Source organism: Hippopotamus amphibius, chromosome 2 (genome assembly GCF_030028045.1).
Source record: "Hippopotamus amphibius kiboko isolate mHipAmp2 chromosome 2, mHipAmp2.hap2, whole genome shotgun sequence".
NCBI classification, from domain to species: domain Eukaryota; kingdom Metazoa; phylum Chordata; class Mammalia; order Artiodactyla; family Hippopotamidae; genus Hippopotamus; species Hippopotamus amphibius.
Window position 1 is genome coordinate 144152692 of NC_080187.1, and position 19313 is coordinate 144172004.

Consider the following 19313-nt stretch of genomic DNA (forward strand, 5'->3'; position numbering starts at 1 on the left):
CGATACACTGATAGCAGCTACAAGTAAAACTGATGGTGTTGGAAAAATTGAAGCCTGTTCAGAATAGACACTGTTATTATGGTCCAATAAAGTCACTGGTAGTCCCAGTGAAGATCTGAAATGTTAACAATAACAAAACTTACTGAATAGTCTAAACAGGCATAATTCCAATAAAACAATTTTCATTTAAAAAAATCCATTAAATCTTTTTAAAATCCAACAAATGAGAACACAACACATGTACAGCAGTTTCATTTGTAATAGCCTCACCTTGGGGAAAAAAAAATGTCCATCAACAAGTGAGTAAATTACAACATTTCCAAATAATGGAAAACTACTCAGGAACAGAAAAGAATAAACTACTGAAACACACAACATAGATGAATCTCAAAAATATGCTATTCAGGCCAAGTTGCAGGAACAGGGAACAGATTTACCTTCCTACCTGAAATAACTAAAACACTGGACAAAATATATGAAACAAAGGTTTTCAGACACTGGACATGTGACTGTGTCCAGGTAGCATAGGACTGTGAAAACAGAAACAAGGTGAGCCCTACAATTACCCCAACTTACAGAATGGATAGTTTCGAGGCCACAGGGCAAAACGAAAATGCAGCCAAAGCCAAGAAGTCTCCTTGACCTGAGGATAAAGAACTGGGAGTTTGGGGAGGTGAGGGCAGCTTAGACTGTAGGGCAGTACAGATATGAGAACTACACAAAGATCTACAGAGGGTCTCTTCTCATCTTCAGCTGAGTGATGATCAGCAATGATCAGCACGTGCATTTGAGGGAAGCATCAAAGATGGAAAAAGAACCATTCAGAAGGAGCAGATAGAACAATTCTAAAAGCTTATATGGGGCAGCTTATTTGTTTCCACTGGCCAGAGTGGAAATGTTCATAACATATGGGCTTTGGATAGCATGCTCAAAAGTTATTGTTTAGCTGTGGTACAAAATTAACCTTAGACTGAAGGCTGCTCTGGACTTGCCTAACAAAGCCTTTTTAATAAGCCCTGAAACAGTGCAGATCAACCGGTTTACAAGGCAGAAATAGAGACACAGAGGTAGGGAACAAACATATGGACACCAAGCCGGGAAAGGAGGGGAGGGGTTGGGGTGGGATGAATTGGGAGATTGGGATTGCCATATATACATTACTAATAAGATAAAAAAAAAAAATCAAATTGCACACTTTAAATCTATGCAGTTTATTGTATGTCAATTACATCTCAATAAAAATTCTTAAAAAAAAAAATTCCTAAAACAGGAATTCCCTGGCAGTCCAGTGGTTAGGACTCAGCGCTTCCACTGCTGTGGTCTGGGTTCAATCCCTGGTCAGGGAACTAAGATCCTACAAGCTGAGTGGTGTGACAAAAAAAAAAAAAAAAAAAAGGCAGGGGAAAGACTTAGCACATTAAATAAAGACTTAAATGACAGAAAATATATCCAATACCCAACTCAAACCTCTACAGATGAAAAAGAAAATGTCTGAAATGAAAACCACACAGGATGGCTACAGCCATACCACCCTGAATGCACCCAACCTTGCCTGAAAAACCACACAGAATGGAATAAGAGCAGATTAGACACCACAGAAGAAAAGCTTAGTGAAACTGAGTCACAGCAATAAAAAAAATATTTCAGGATGCAACTAGAGATTATCATACTAAGTGAAGTAAGCCAGAAAGAGAAAGATTAACATATGATATCACTTATATGTGGAATCTAAAATATGGCACAAACAAACCTATCTACAAAACAGAAGCAGACTCATAGACATAGAGAACAGACTTGTGGTTGCCCAGGGGGAGGCGGAGAAGGAGAGGGATGGACTGTGAGTTTGGGGTTGGTAGATGCAAACTATTACATTTAGAATGGATAAACAAGTTTAAGTACAGCATAACGTGTAGCACAGGGAACTATATTCAATATCCTGTGATAGGCCGTAATGGAAAAGAATAGGAGAAATAGACAAACCCATAGTTATAGTCAGAAATGTCAATAACCCCCTCTCAATAACTGATACAGCAAGAAGACAAAAAAATCAATAAGTATAGAGAAGATTTGAACAATACTACCAACCAATTTGACCTGATATTTACAGAACATTCTGCCCCCAAACAGCAGATACATATTCCTTTTAAGTACACAAAGAGTGTTCACCAAGATAGACCATATTCAAGACCACAAAACAAGTCTCAATAAATAGAAAGAGATTTTAATTATGCAGAGTATTCTCTAACCACAATAGAATGAAAATATAAATTGGTAACAGAAAGATATCTGAAAAATTCCCCCAAATGTTTAGAAATCAAATAACATACTTCTAAATCACCCATGGTAAAAGAAGAAACAAAAAGAGAATAAAAATACAACATTTCAAAATTTGTGGGATGCACCCAACGTAGTAGGTAAAGGGAATTTTAAAGTAGTAAAATCAAGAAAAACAGAAATGTCTCAAATTGTATGTTGTGTTTTTGTTTATACTTAGTTCAAAATATTTTGCAATTTCCCTTGTGATTCTCCTTTGACCCATGGGTTATTTAGAAATGCACTGTTTAATTTCCAAATATTTGTGGATTTCCCAAATATTAAGCTTCTACCTTAAAACACTAGGAAAATCAAATGAAATCCAAAGTAACTCACAGAAAAGAAATACTAAAAATATGAGTATAAATAAGTGAAACAGAAGGCAGGAAAACAGTGAAGAAAAACCAAAAGTTGGTTCTTTGAGATAAATTAGCCAGACTAATCAGGAAAAAGAGAAAGAAGATATGAATTACCGATATCAGGAAGGAATGAGAGAGGTGACATTACCAGACTAATACATAGTAATTTGTACTAATATACAAATATAAAAAGGATAATAAGCGAGTATTGTGAATATCTTTATATCAACATATTAATTCTTGAAATACACAAAGCTCACTGATGAAGAAATAGATAACCTGAATAAACCTATTAAAGAAACTGAATTTATGATTTAAAAACTCTCCCACAAAGAAAAACTCCAGGCTCAGACAGTATTTACTAGTGAATTCTATTGAGTATTTATGAGCATTTAAAGAAAAAAATCATAATTCTATGCCAATTCTTCAGGAAAAATGCAGAAGAGGGAATACTTTGTAACTCACTTTATGAGGCCAATATTACCTATACTGAAACCAGATGAAGATGTTACAAGAAAACTATAGAATGGTATCACAGATACAGATATAAAAATTATCTGCAACATTTTAGCAAATGTTCAGATCAAATAATATATACCTTACGACCAAGGAGGATTTATCTCAGGATAGAAAGTTAGAGACTTCAATATCCTCTTCTCAACAGTTGATAGAATGAGACAGAAAATCAGCAAGGATATAGAAAACTTGAATACCTCAACCAACTAAACATCTATAGAACACTCCACCCAACACAGCAGAATACACATTCTTTTCAAATACACATGAAACATTCTCCAGAGACCAGGCTCTAGGCAAATTTTAAAAGGGGCCTCAATTTTAAAAGATTGTAATCATACAAACTATTTTCTCCAACTACAATAGAATTAAATTAAAAATCAGCACTGGAAAGAAATTTGAAAACTCCACAAATATATACTTAGAAATTAAACAACATTTTTTCCCAAATAACCCATGGGTCAAAGAGGAATCACAGGGAAATTATGAAAGATTTTTAACTGAGTGTAAACAAACACAACATATCAAAATTTCTGGAATGCAGCTAAAGTACTGCTTGGAGGGAAATCTAAAGCTTTAATACATATATTTGAAAAGAAAGACCTTAAACCAATAACCCAAGGTTCCACTTCAAGAAATTAGACAATATAGCAAACTAAACACAAAATAACCAAGGAAAGAAGTACAGTTTAGAGCAGAAACCAGTGAAGTAGAAGACAAATAATGAAGAAAAAAAAACCCAATAAAAGCCAAATGCATAGAGACAGAAAGTAGAATGGTAGTTTCCAGGGGCTGGGGGAACGGGAGAATGGAGAGTTTTTTAATGAGTACAGAGTTCTAATTTTGCAAGATGAAAAGAGTCCTAGAGATAGGTTGTTCAGCAATGTGAATGTACTTATTTAACACTACTGAATTCTACACTTAAAAAATGGTTAAGATACAACAAGGAGGGACTTCCCTGGTAGCACAGTGGTTAAGAATCCGCCTGCCAATGCAGGGGACACGGGTTCGATCCCTGGGCTGGAAGGATCCCACATGCTGTGGAGCAACTATGCCTGTGTGCCACAACCACTGAGCCTGTGCTCTAGAGCCTGTGAGCCATAACCAGTGAGCCCGCGTGCCACAACTACTGAAGCCCGTACGCCTAGAGCCCATGCTCCACAACAAGCCACCACACTGAGAAGCCTGCACACTGCAACGAAGAGTAGCCCATTTCCTGCAGCTACAGAAAGCCCGCACACAGATGATAAATAATTAATGAATTAATTTAAATAAAAGATACAAGGACCTACTGTATAGCACAGGCAACTATACTCAATATCTTATAATAACCTATAATGGAAAAGAATATGAAAACATATATATGTATAACTGAATCACTTTGCTGTGTATCTGTAAGTAGTACAATATTGTGAACCAACATTTCAATTAAAAATTAAATATAGCAAAAAAATGGTTAGGATAGAAAATTTTGTTATGTGTATTTTACCACAATTAAAAAAAATTATGTGAAATGAAAGCAACCAGCTATAAAAGACTACATTTTATAGGATTCCATTTATATAAAATGTTTACTTTGATTTAATAAAAGCTAACTGTTGATAAAAAATAAAATAAAATAAATAAAATGTCTAGTAAAGGCAAATCATAGAGATACAAAGCAGATTAGTAGCTGTCTGGGGTCAGGAGTGGACACAGGCATTAACTGTAAAAGTGCACGAAGGATCATTCAGGAATGATGGAAATGTTCCAATGGACTGTGGTGATAGGTGCACAACCCTATAAATTAACTAAAAACCATGAATTACACACTTAAAATGGGTGAATTTTATACCTTATAACCCCAATAAAGCTTTTTTTTAAAAAACACATATTCACAAAAGTAACAGAAGAAAACAAAGTAGGAAAGGCCTTGGAGTAAGGGAGATTTTTTAATCTGACCTGAAATCCAGAAGCCGTGAAGAAAAGATGGGTAAATCTGACTACTCAAAACAAAATAAAAGAGCAAATAACCAAAAAAAAAATCTGACAACTATGCATCGCAAATTATACTATAAGCTAAATCAAAAGACAAATGACCAGGGACTTCCCTGGTTGCACAGTGGTTAAGAACCCATGTCCCCAATACAGGGGACACAGGTTCGAGCCCTGGTCCGAGAAGATCCCACATGCTGAGGAGCAATTAAGCCTGTGTGCCACAGCTACTGAGCCTGTGCTCTAGAGCCTGAGAGCCACAACTACTGAGCCCACATGCCACAACTGCTGAAACCCATGCACCTAGAGCCTGTGCTCCACAATAAGAGAAGCCACCACAATGAGAAGCCTGTGCACTGCAATGAAGAGTAGCCCCCATTCACCGTAACTAGAGAAAGCCCACATGCAGCGATGAAGACACAACATAGCCCCTCCCCACCCCAAAAAGACCCACTGGGAAAAATATTTACCATATATAATAACAAAAGACTAATCTTCCTATAAAGAGCTTCTAGAAATCAATAACAACAATCCAAAAGGAATAGAGGAAAAGGATTATGAGCTGCTAGTTCATGGAAAATGAAATAAAAACAACTGCAAAATCATATGAAAATATGCTCAACCAAACTCATAATAAGGGAAATACAAAGTAAGACTGTCCTGGGATACCACTTTTCATTTATTAGAATGGCAAAAATCTAAAAGTCTGAAAACACACCATGCTGGCAAGACTATAGGAAGAAGTCACTTTCACTTTTTTGTGGGGGCAGGGGGAACAATGTAAGTATATTACCTAAACTATTCATGAAAAATCCGGAGGAGGGAGTCCATGAACTTACTTTAACTACCTTACCTTTCTGAGGCATTTGGCACCTGATTAACTCTCTTCTAACTCCCTCATCCCTTGGTTTCTATGCCACTGACCTCAGACCCTGACCTCTTCTCTGACATCCCATTAAATACAAGTGTTCTAGGAGTCCAACCTTTGCTCCATTCTCTTTCCATTCTGTACACTATATTGTCTATTCAATTACAATGTATATGCTGATGACACCCAAATCTCTTCTCCATACCAGACCAATTATTGATATACCCAATTGGTAAGTATATCCAATTACTTACTGAAAATCACCTAGATGTTACAGACACCTTAAATTCATCATGTCCAGAGCTGAACTCAATCCTTTTCCTTAAATCTCTTCCTCCTTCTATCTTAGTGAATAGTACACCATCCACCCAAGTCCTCTAAATTTTACCTCCGCAACATCTCTCACATCCATCCCATTGGCTTTATTTCTATGACTATTGCCTTATTTCATGTCTCATCTCCTCTTACCCAGACTATTGAAACAATCTGACAGTTCTACATCTAGACCTGCATCCTTCTAATTCAACCACCTATATATAATTACTGTTTGTAAAGTGAAAATACAATTGAGCTGTCTGCTCAAAAACTTCTCTCACTACCTACAGGATAAATTCTGAACCCCTGAGTATACAGGGCCTTCTATGATCTGGCTCTTGCTGTGCTCTCCTCTCTTATTTCTTGCTACAAGTGATATTCTAGGCTCAAACTATAATATAGCTTGTAATGCACTATATCACAGTCCTTAACAATGCTACTACATGTAGCAGTAACTGCATAAAACCCATAACCAATCAAAACTAAAAGTTACACTCTTAATAAGTCTAGATGATGAAAATAAAGAGTTAGGTTCCCTGTTCTAGTAAGACAATCATCAGCTATTAACGATGCCAACTTGAGTCTCATTCCACGTTTTTGACAGTTTCCTATCCCTGAGGACTTCTGTAGCAAGAGGAATAAGACCACCAGAAGCAGTATGGTTTTGGCGGCAGGGCCTACTTGAGGGCTCCATCAGATCTAGAGCTTTCAATCATAAAGGTCTATGGGGACCTTGATTGGCCCAACATTCATAGAATAAACAGGTTCACTATATTGATGATATCACAGTGACTCGACTGGGTGGTTGAACCTCATGACCTAGACACCTTGGTAAAACACGTAAGTGGCCAGAATGTGATAAATAAATCCTACAGAAATTCCCACCCCCATGAAAATTCTTGGGGTTCAGTGGTCCCAGTCATGTTAAGATAGCCCTTCCAAGATGAAGAACAAGTTGCTCCATCTGGTTCCTGTTACTACTAAGAAACTCAAAGACTAGTGGACCTCTGGATTTTGGAGACAACATATACCTCATTTGGGTGTGTGACTCCAATCTACTGACCTAGTAAACCAATTATGATTAGGGCTCCACAACAGTTCCAAGCTCCCATGCAAGCTGTTCTATCACTTGGGCCATAAGACCCAGATCTCATGGTAACTGAAATATCTGTGACAGATGGAGAGCCTCTAGCAGTCCTCTACAGGTGAACAACAGCACAGGTCTTTGGACTTGGGGGCAAAGCTATGCTATGCTATGCTATCCTTTGGAGAACTATTCTCCTCAGTAACAGCTTCTGCTAGCTGCTAAATTCTAGTAAAGACTAAACACTTGACCATGGGTCACCAAATTACCATTTAACCTGAACTCCCCAGCATGAACTGAATGCTGCCAGATCCATCAACCCATAAAGTTGGGCATTCACAGCAGTACTCCATCATCAATTGTAAGCGGTACATACAAGATTGGGCTCAAGCAGGTCCTGAACACACAAGTAAGTTGTATGAGCAAGTGACTTAGATACTCACGGCTCCTACTGATGCTACATTGCTTCCTCCCTCTGAGCTTACACTTCTCGCCTCATGGGGAGTTCCCTATGACCAGCTGACTAAAGAAGACTTTAGGCGTGGTGTTTAGATGATGGTTCTACATGAACCATCTGGCACCAAATGAAAGTAGACAGCTGTGGCATTACACGCCCATTCAGGGTTGACCATAAAGGATTATGATGAAGCGAAATCCTCCCAGTGGACAGAACTTCAAATAATAAAATAATTGTTCTTTTTTCCTGCAAGGAGAGATGGCCACAGGTGTCGATTTACACTGATTCAAGAGTGACCAGCAATCTGGCTGGACGGCCGGGGAATGGAAGAGACATCACTGGAAAGTTAGAGACAAGAGGTTTGGGAAAAGGTATACAGATGGAGCTTTCAAGTAGGTACATAGAATGTGAAGATATGTGTGTCCCACTGAAGAATTACCTCAGCAGAACAGTATCTTAATTATCAGGTGGATAAAATTACCTGTTTTGTGGATGTTAGCTTCCTTCCCTAGCCACCTATGACTTACCCAATGGACTAACGATCGAAGTGGTTGTAGCAGCCAAGATGAAGGTTAGCAACACGGACTTTCATTCACCAAGACCAATTTGGTTCTAGACAATGATGAATGCCTAGACTGCCAACTGCAAAGACCAACAATGCCACCATTCCTGATACTGGATCACTTCCATCATGGAAGGGGCAGCAATTTCTTCTTTCTAGAATAGACTCTGGATATGAATCTGTCTCCCTTGTTCTCAGTGTTTGTCAAAACCACCATCCACTTACAGAATGTCTTATTTCTCATCATGGTATTCCATACAACATTGCTTCTGGCCAGGGAACTTATTTTACAGGTAATTAAAGCACAACAGTGGGCACATGGTCATGAATTCCACTGGTCTTATTCTGTCTTCCATCATCTTAAGTAGCTGGTCTGAAAGAACAGTGGAACAGTAGGCATTATCAATTTATTGTCTCTCAGCGCCAAATCCATCCTTTTTTCTGTTACTAGGCTGGGCCCTATAAACAAGGGCACCTTTTCCAACTGGCTCAATGATGTTAGGTTTTATTAATAAAGGCACTGCAGGGCCACTGCCAGGTGACAGAGAGTGGGAGAGGCTTCCCTTCCCATGGAGTGTTTTTATTTCACCCGGTAGCCAGTGGATCTGCATACTGGAGGTCTGCCAGTGCTCACCTCAGAGACCACCACGGACTGGCTCCTGCCCACACACACTCTGGCAAATTTCTCAGCCTCCCAGCAGGCCACTTCTACAGACCAGCTCCAGCTCACTGCTCTGGCAAATGTCACTGCATGTCCCTGTGGCAGCCACACCCTCTCCAAAGAGGTCTATATCTCAGGTTAGGAAGGGGGTTGGAGGGAGGTATTTTGCTAGTTCTTTCTTTGTTCACTCCCTTATCCTAAAGGGTAATAACTGTTTTCTGCATATGCTATTTCTGAACCGCTTAAGAGTCCTCTTTTACCCATTTTAGTGGTTGAGCATCTTTTACAGGTTGACAATTCTTTGTATTTAATTTTTCCTTGTTCAGTTACTAGTGTGGTTTCTAACTTCTGAGTGATACAAATGGCCTTTTGAGGACAGCTATAGTACCAGCTAGACACCAACAACACTTTGTTGGGCTGGGATAATGTCTAATGTCCTCTAGTATATGGTATATGCTCTCAATCAGCAACCAATTTCTTCTGTAAGTAGGATTCATTAGTCCAGAATTAAAGGGTGGGAATGGAAGTAACTCCTCTCACTACTACCCCTAATAATCTGCTAGTGAAATTTCTGCTTCCCAGCCTCCTAATTTTGGGTTCTGCTGGTTTAGAAGTTTTCATCCCTGGGAATTCTCTGGCGGTCCAGTGCTTAGGACTCGGCACTTTCACTGCCATGGCCTGGATTCAATCCCTGGTCGGAGAACTAAGATCGCGCAAGCTGCCCAGTGTGGCAAAAAAAAAAAAAAGATGTTTTCATTCCCAAAGATATCCTTCTACCAGGCAACACAATGGTTCCATTAAACTGGAAGTTGAGTCTGCTGCCTTGCCACTTTGGGATACTCATGCCAGTGAACCAAAATGCAGGGAACGGGGTGGGGGGTTACATATTGGCAAAGGGGGTTGACCCTGACTATCAGAGAAAAATACATGTTTGTTACTACATAATGAGGATAGTGAGTATACAGGAATACCGAGAATCCTCTGAGGCCTTTCTTAGTACTTCCATGCCCTACAATAAAAGTTACAATCCAGTTTAGGCAGGATTCCTCATGACATTACCCTTTAGCAATGAAGGTTTGGGTCACGCCATAAGGCAAGAAACTATGAGAGCAAAAGGAATATGGAATAGTTAAGAAGAAAGACTACAGCTACAACCATGTGGCCACTTACAGAAACAAAGGAGAGCTGCATATTAGACAGAAGTAGAGCTTTGCTTTTATCTTTATTTGAAAAGTTAAATATGATTAAAGTGGGTGTGTATAAAGGCCGAGCTGACAAAGAGTAGACTGTAATAGTTTTGAAAACTACAGTAGTTTTGCCAAATTGGCTTAGTTAGAACTAGGCTTCCCCAACGCCCCCCCGCCACCTCCCTCCATGTATGGTTCTGGATTAGATTTGGTGAAAAAGAGAAATCTGCCCAAGACCTAGAAGGGTGAAAGAGAAGCAGCTGCTATTATGCAGAAGGTCACTGTAGTTAGACATGGTGAGAGACAGACCTTAAAGGTCTGGCAGAATCCAATTTGTCCTTGCATTCCCCCGTTCCACGTCCAGAAATGAACCGCAACAGCCTTCCACAGACTTCATTACTCTCCTGTGGTGTGACCCCACTCCATCAGCCAAACGTGGAATCTAGCCTCAGATTCCACGGCAGGCTTGGATTTGTCTACCCATAATAGTGCTACAGAAGAACTAGTTAGTGACATTCTGATTCTTCATCTCTCAGTTTTAGACTCTTATTCATCCAGTTTCTCCTACAACTGTATAAAATCTTACTCTTAGGGACTTCGCTGGTGGCGCAGTGGTTAAGAATCCACCTGCCAATGAAGGGGACATGAGTCTGATCCCTGGTCCAGGAAGATTCCCACATGCTGCGGAGTAATGAAGCCCGTGTGTCACAATGACTGAGCCTGCGCTCTAGAGCCCACGAACCACAACTACTGAGCCCATGTGCCACAATTACTAAAGCCCACGCACCTAGAGCCCATGCTCCACAACAAGAGAAGCAACCACAATGAGAAGCCTGCGCACCGCAACAAAGAGTAGCCCCCACTCACCGCAACTGGAGCAAGCCCGCAAGCAACAAAGACTCAACACAGCCTAAAACTAAATAAATACATTTATTAAATAAATATATTAAAATTCTATAATATTGATAGTGGTTCTGCTTCCCAGACTAAACCCTGACCAGTAAACCATGTTTTTCAGACAAAGCATTCTATCCCCATAGACATCTTCTGTGTTTGGATACCCTATCTCACCTCTTTCCTTGAAGTCAGAAAAGACAGTTCGTTTTTTGTTTGTTTGTTTGTTTTTGTCCACGTTGCATGGCATGCAAAATCTCAGTTCCCCAACCAGGGATCAAGCCCGTGCCCCCTGCAGTAGAAGCACTGAGTCTTAACCACTGGATTGCCAGCGAAATCCCCAAAGACAACTCTTTGAAGAATAGTTATGGTCATAATTTCTGCTTAAGCGGAGCTTATCTTTATTGTTGGAGGCTTATGCCATCTGGCATGAGAATAAATAATCATGTTTATCTGTATGTCCATGGAGAGAATACTATGGGGGAAAAACAACTAAAAAATAGGAAGTATCTGGGAACCATAACAAGCAAATGCCTAATCCTCACTATGGCACTGTATTCCAGATCTGTTCAAAGTTACACAGGATAAAGAATGATTTCTGGATGCTCAAGAAAAATACACACGAGGATAATTAAGTGCAGTTTATAACATAATTTTACTTGTGATTTCCTTGTATAGGTAATGGAGACTGATATTTCTACATTGAAACTTGGCAATTTATTACCGAATGTTGATACCCTGCCAGTGATAAGATTTTCCTGAACCTAAACAAGACCAGATTAGTTTTCAATAATCAAAAAAAGTAATGGATCTGTCCTCTGTGCTGTATATACCTTCTATGTATGGCACATTTACTCATAATAGGTCCAAGTCTAAGGAAAATCCAGACTTCTATGTGCTTCACTAGAGGGCCAATTCATGAAAAAAAAAAATTACCAAAGATATCCGGAATTCAATCAGATATCACTACAATAGGCATTAAGAGTTAAGTGATCCTAAGAGATAGAAAGACATAGAAAGAAAGATGGTGCCAAGTCCTAAGTTCTTCAGATTTAGGTAGCAAAACATACAGATAATTAAAATCCAAAGAAATGCAAAATTCAATTAAGTAGGTTCTTCTCTGGTGGTGCAGTGGTTGACAGTCCACCTGTCAATGCAGGGGACACAGGTTCAATCCCTGGTCTGGGAAGATCCCACATGCCACGGAGCAACGAAGCCTGTGGGCCACAACTACTAAGCAAGGGCTCTGGAGCCCACGAGCTGCAGCTACTGAAGCCCGAGGGCCTAGAGCCTGTGCTCCTCAACAAGAGAAGCCACCGCAGTGAGAAGCCCAAGCACCACAACGAAGAGTAGACCCCACTCGCCACAGCTGCAGGAGGAGCAAAAAGCAAATTCTGTGGAAGTCAGATTAGTACCATCAGGGCTTAAACATAGATCTAGACACATGCTGGCCAATATCCTCTGGTCATTAAGAATTCTCAGCAAGGGACTTCCCTGGTGGCCCAGTGGTTAAAAATCCACCTTCCAATGCAGGGGACATGGGTTCGATCCCTGGTGGGGGAACTAAGATCCCACATGCCGTGGGGCAACTAAGCCCGTGTGCCGCAACTACAGAGCCCACGTGCTCTGGAGCCTTTGCCACAACTAGAGAGAAGCCCACGTGCCGCAACTAAGACCAGGACCTGATGCAGCCAGAAATAAATAATAAGTAAAATATTTAAAAAAAAAAAAAAAGAATTCTCAGCAAGCAGAGAATTACATGTGAAAGTTATCTTAAGTTTTTGTAAAATTTAAGAGAATTTGGCCTATTAAAGTAATAGGTCAGGTTTATAATTCCAATTTAAAATGTACAATCAATTGTTATAGGTTTACTATTTTAATCAGAAGGCTTACTATTTATACATTATATTCAAATTTTGAAACACTTGAGAGAAACTAAGCTCCAGATTTATAAAAATTATATAAGTATGCAGTGATGTTCATTGAATAATCTGTTCTTAAAAAGGAAATTATTTAAATTTATAAATTAAATTTAATGTTTTTAAGATGTCTGTTAATAAGTTAGGACAAAAAAAAAAATAAGTTAGGACAAATATTCAAAAGCCCTTAAAAGTGACTGTTAAAATTTGCTAGACCTGGGAATTCCCTGGTGGTCCAGTGGTTAGGACTTGGTGTTTTCACTGCTGAGAACCCTGGTTTAATCCCTAATAGGGGAACTAAGATCCCATAAGCCTCGCAGTGGGAAAAAAAAAAAAAGCTAGACTTAATAAGGATATGATTTGTAAACGGATTCTAAAAGGTTTAAGAACCTAGTTTTAAAATTTTAGCTTTTACAAATTGAATATTATATTTTAAAATATCAGAATTCTAAATAGGCTTTTCTGCATACAAAGGCTACCTCAATGGACATCAAGAAACTAACCTACAACCAGATGTGTGTTGGAGCCAGTTGCTAAATTTTCAGGAATCTTGCAAGCTGGTTGTTAAACACAGTGTTATTAAAAATTAGTACAGTTAAATTACTTTAAAAACAAAGTTAATAAATATTCTAAATTCATCAGTTTCTAATTATTTTTACTACATTTTACTATTACCTATGTTCTTGAGATTATTTTTTAAATTTTACCTTTAAGGTGGAAATTAAAGTTGCATGCTACCACATTTCTTCCTAATTCCACATTCAGTGATGTCATGTTAGTGGCTTGAAATCTGCCATGTTAGAAGTATTTACACCACAGAAATAGGCAAACTACAAATCAGGGCTTCGTGGATTAAGAAAAGCCTCAGGAAACCTGTGCTCTCATAATACAGTAAAAGAGCCACAATGCAAAGTGGAGAAGACAAATAAAATAGTACATAACAGCTAAAAGGGCTTTAGAGATCACCTAATAGTCTAGGGTGGTCCACAAAGACTCAAATAATACAAGGGGAGTTCTGAAGACAGTTAAGTACACCAAGTTTGAATAGAACAATACTCATACACACAGTGAAATGAAACAGGCAGGAAAAGTAAACTGGGACAAGACTGAAACAGTGAGAAATGGCAGACTATAAAATAACTGGGACTTACTGCAAATGCCATTCTAAAGGGTTTGGACTTTACAAGGCAATGGAATCTACTGAAGGTTTGAGGGCAGGAGAGAAGACATTAATCTGGCAACAGTGTATTGGATGCCATGAAGGTAGTGAAACACTTTAATTTTGAAACTCCTGAAGCAAACAAACAATTACATACAGTAAACAAGTCTTGAGTAAGGTGTTAAAAATCAATTAAAACTCAAAGCTCAAAAGAATACATACTCTGTGATTCCACCTATAATGCAAACCCATCTATACTGACAAAAAGCAAATCAGTGGTTGCGAAGTGCTAGAGAGATGAACTACAAAGGGGCGCAAGGGATTTTGTGGGTGATAGAAATGTTCTTTATCTTGATTGTAATGGCTGTATATAACTAGAAACTTATCAACTGATACACTTTAAATGGACAGAGTTTATTGCACTAAAGTATTCCTCTATGAACCTGATAAGACAAAAAAATTACAATTCAAATTAATCAGAAATTTGATGAAACTTCTAGTTTCCCTCTTTTCATCTACTTAGCTCTTGGTACCTATTCTCAACATCAATTTTTTCCCCCAGATATTATGTGCAGGTAAAACCGCATCTCTAACTTTCCCTCACCCCATCCACACGCTATCCAATCCTTCCCATCCTCTCCTAACAATCTCTGGGAGGTTGCTCATTTTCTTCACCTGTATAATGAGAATAACATTACCTCATAGGTATGAAAAGCACTTCACATGTAGCAAGAGCTCAAAATAGTTATTTTTTTTGCCTTAGTCATTTTCTACACATTTATGCTCCTTGAAGGCAGAGTCTGTCTGTCTTATCTTTGCATTTTTCTCATTGTACCTAGCACAGGGTACAATAAATAGTAGGCCCCAAATAAGAATTTCTTCAGAGAAATGCCAGTGGCACCTAGAAATTCAGATATGAATGGGGAAAAAAAACAAAAACAAAAAACACTATACAAATGAGAATCTGAAATGTTATAAAGACAAACATTTCGTGCAATTCGAAAAAAAATGATCAATTATGACTGAAGGAATTAGGAAACATGTCTAAGAAGACAAGACACTGAGCTAGCTAAGGTCTGAAAGGGAGTAAGGGGAGGCTGCATATCTTCTTCCCTAAATGATAATTACAAATAGTGCAAAACAGAAGTTCAAGAGAAAATCCTTTAACAGTGACAGCAGGATAATTCTTAACAGCAAAATACTGTGAAAAAGTCTGAGGCAAGCAAAACTAGGCTCTACAGACACACTTGGTGTAGAAGACAAAAAGGAGCAATTTTTCCCAATGGCTAAATAATTACAACAGTATTCCCAGTACCATTTGGAATATGATCTGTAAGTCCAAGACCGAGTAAGGTTTAAGGATAAAACCAGGAGATGTAAGTTTCAGGATCCCTGTACCACTAATAGTGGGAGGTATACCTGAGGAGTCTGAGGTACACCTTAATGTTAAGTGGACTCAAGGGCAAGTAGAGTAACTGTTTCAACTCTTTAAACTCGGAGGTGGTTCAAGAAAGTCAGTACAGCCCGCTGAGGCCCAGCCAGACCAGAAGGATTGCAACAGGCTGAAAAGTAGCAAAACAGCTTTTGTGGGGCCTACAACCGCCTTCCCGAGCATCCCAGAAGCCAGAGTAGCAGCGAACTGCTAAACCTGGTTGCCGGAATCCATCCGAGGTCGCTGCGATCTGAGAAATCATGAGTTTGCCTCCGTACCAAGTCTAAAACAATGAGCAACCCCAACTCCCACTTACAAAGAGCCCTACGGTTTCCACTTGCTTCTCTACCTCTCTGTGGGCAACAGAACGGGAAGACCAGGCGTCCTGCTCTGCCCCTAGAAGGCCCCGAACCAGCTAGGGACTAAACATAGGGGGCGGATAAAGCTACCTCTGGCCACAGACTCCACAAAGAGAGAGAATAATCCGGGCGTCAGACCCGCTCAGGCCCTCACACCGGGGCCCAGAGGTCCGCGGGGTACCGCAGGGGCAGTCGAAGGGACAAGGGAACGGTGGGCGGCCAACCTCACCTGCCGCTTGTTCATCCGCCGCACATCGTCCAAAAAATCTAGAGACAGCATGGCGGGGCCGGCGAGGGAACACGGGCAGAAGAGAGGGCGCGATGTGACCGGCGGGAGGAACTGCGGGCGCACGGGCCAAGCTCACACTGGACAGGACCCCGCCGTGCCTGCACTTCCGCTTCCGGGGCGGACCGGCGCGGCCCCGCCTCTTCGCTGCGGCGGGCAGACAAAGGGACTGGCGACCGTCCTAATCCAGGCTCCAGGCCTGGCCTCGCTGTAGGAGGCCTCTCGTACCCCGGACCTCGTCTGCTGGGACAGACTGAAGCCCGCTTCCCGCGCTCAGCCCGGTGGCCGCACACGGAGGCAGCCGCTCGAAGTTAGGTAGGAGGCCGCCCTGTAGCCTCCAGAAGGCGGGCCCTGGTGCATGCCTGGCCAATAGGGAGCCGGGTCTGTGGAGTCCGAGGGCAGAAACGGCCCCTGAGCGGCCGGCGCGTTGCAGCCCCGGCGGCGGGTCTGGGTGTGGCGCTGGGACGTGTCGCCCGGCCTTGCCTCCTTCTGGTGGGGCCGGTTTGCTGCGCTGCGGGACACTGACGGCGGAGGTGTTTCGATGAGCGCTGTTGGGTAAGGGCAGAGGATGTGACTCTCAAAGTGCTGCCTGCAGCTTTCAGGAGCGTGAGAAACTCTCGGTTGCAGAGAACGCTACCAAACCGTGCAACCCTGTGATGAGACCACCAGTGGTGCGGGTTGTGAGGGAGTCCCTTCCTCCCCGAAATTGATCTTGCTAACAGGATATGATTGCCTCCTTGAGGAAAATCTTTTGGCTTTGTTATCTCGGGCACCATAATGTTACCCTCTTACCGCTGACTGCTGACTCTATACAGATCTTCCTTGACTTACCTCCCAGTAAACCCATCGTAAGTTGAAAATATCATAAGTCAAAAATGCATTCAATAGGCCTAATCTTCTGAACATCGTAGCTTGGCCTAGCCTACCTTAAGCGCGCAGAACACTTACATTAGCCTACACTTGGGCAAAGTCGTCTGACACAAAGCGTATTGTATTATCAAGTGTTGAATGTCTCATGTAACTTATTGACTACTGTACCAAAAGTGAAAAACAATGGTCGTGTGGGTACAGAAAGGCTGTAAGTGTACTGGTTGTTTACCATCCTGCTCACGGGGCTGACTGGGAGCTGTGGCTTGCTGTCACCCACCATCAGAAGAGAGTATCATACTGCATGTCATATCACTAGCCTGGGAAAAGAAGTACAGTTTCTACTGAATGCGTATCTCTTTCACACCATGGTTAAAGTAATACAAAAATTGCGCTCAAACCATTGTAAGTCGGAAGATCTGTATATAAATATTCTTTGCTTTGACTGGCAGAAGCTCCTAATACACAGCTAGAACAAGAAAGACCAGAACCGGTCTCTGGCTATTATTTCTGTCTTTTTCAAAATAGTGATGATCTCACATCAGGGGAAGCTGAGTGAGGAAATAGCACTGGAACTCTTTGTACTATCCTTGCAATTCTTTACATTGAAAATTATTTCACAATAAAAAGTTACATATATTTGAGGATGGTTATGTTAAGACAGTTTTTATTATAATGAGTTTGGGGGAGGATGGAACACTGCTGCTGGGTATGTAAAATGGTGCAGCTACTTTAGAAAATAGAGCAGTTCCTCAAACTGTTAAACATATTAACTGTATTACTGTAGTTACCAGCTTAACCATATTAACCAGCAATCCCACACCAAGGAAACTAAAAACATACATCCACACAAAAACTTGCACATGATTGTTCATGACAGCATAGTTCATAATAACCAAAAAAGCACAAATAACGCAAATATTCATCAGCTGAAGGGATGAACAAAATGTGGTATATCCGTACAATGGAATATTATTTAGCAACAAAAAGAAATACTGCAACACAGATGAACCTTTAAAACATTAGGTTCCTAAAACATTTCCTCTTAATGAAAGAAGCCAGTAACAAAAAAACATGAATTATATGATTCCATTTATGTAAAATGTCCAGAATAGGCAAATCCATAAAGACAGAAAGCAGTGGTTGCCTAGGGCTGGGAGAGTTGGGAGAAATGGGAAGTGATGTTAATAGGTATGGGGTTTCTTTTTGGGGGTAATTGAAAATGTTCTAAAATTGACTGTGGTAATAATTGTACAACTCTATGAATATACTAAAAACCACGGAATTGTACACTTTGAAATGAGCTGTATAGTATGTAAATTATATCAATAAAGCTGTTACGAAAAAGAAAAAGAAAAAAGAACCGTTGATCTCTTGTTTGTTGTTAAATTCCCAGTGGCAAATGCAAAAACAGGACAGGTATTAGGCACTCAACAAATATTTGTTGAATTTAAAATATGTCTGTGTGTTGGGGGGCGGGGAGGATCTCCAACTGCTGTCCATAGGTAACCCACACTTACTGAATTGAAATATGAATTCCTGATTTCTCCAAATTAGGAAGGCCTGTGGAGGAAAATACACATAAACTCCATGAAGACAGGGACATTTTCTTGTCCACCCTTCTATCCCCAGCTTTCTTAACAGTACCTGACTCTTTTCTCCATGTTTTAAATTATACAAATGATACATGAGTACATTCTCATCATAAAAGATGAAAACACGACAGGCAACCTAGCCACCGTACTGCTGGATATATACCTGAAAGAACTGACAGCAGGATCTTGAAGAGGTTTTTGTACACTCATGTTCATAGCATTATTCACAATAAAGTGGAGGCAACACGTGTCCCTCAATGGATGAACGAATAAACAAATGTCATATAAACATCCTATGGAATATTATTCAGCCTTAAAAAGGATTGAAGTCCTGACACATGCTGCCACACGGATGAACCTTGAAGACATTATGCTAATTGAAATAAGCCAGATATAGAAGGACAAATACTGTCTGACTCCACTTATATGAGGTACCTAGAGTAGTCAGATTCATGGAGACAGAAAGTAGAACAGTGGTTAAGGGGTTAGGGGGAGAAGATGGGGAG

General features: G+C 40.3%; 1 protein-coding gene across 1 annotated transcript in view; it reads right to left on the reverse strand.

Moving 5' to 3' along the window:
• SEC11A (SEC11 homolog A, signal peptidase complex subunit) overlaps positions 1-16684 on the reverse strand; it is a 39199-nt gene extending 22515 nt beyond the window's left edge. Inside the window, exon 1 of the mRNA XM_057721999.1 lies at positions 16289-16684. Coding sequence (XP_057577982.1) covers positions 16289-16339 — 51 coding nt within the window. The 5' untranslated portion in view covers positions 16340-16684. The remainder of the gene's footprint in view (positions 1-16288) is intronic.
• Positions 16685-19313: the final 2629 nt, after the last annotated feature.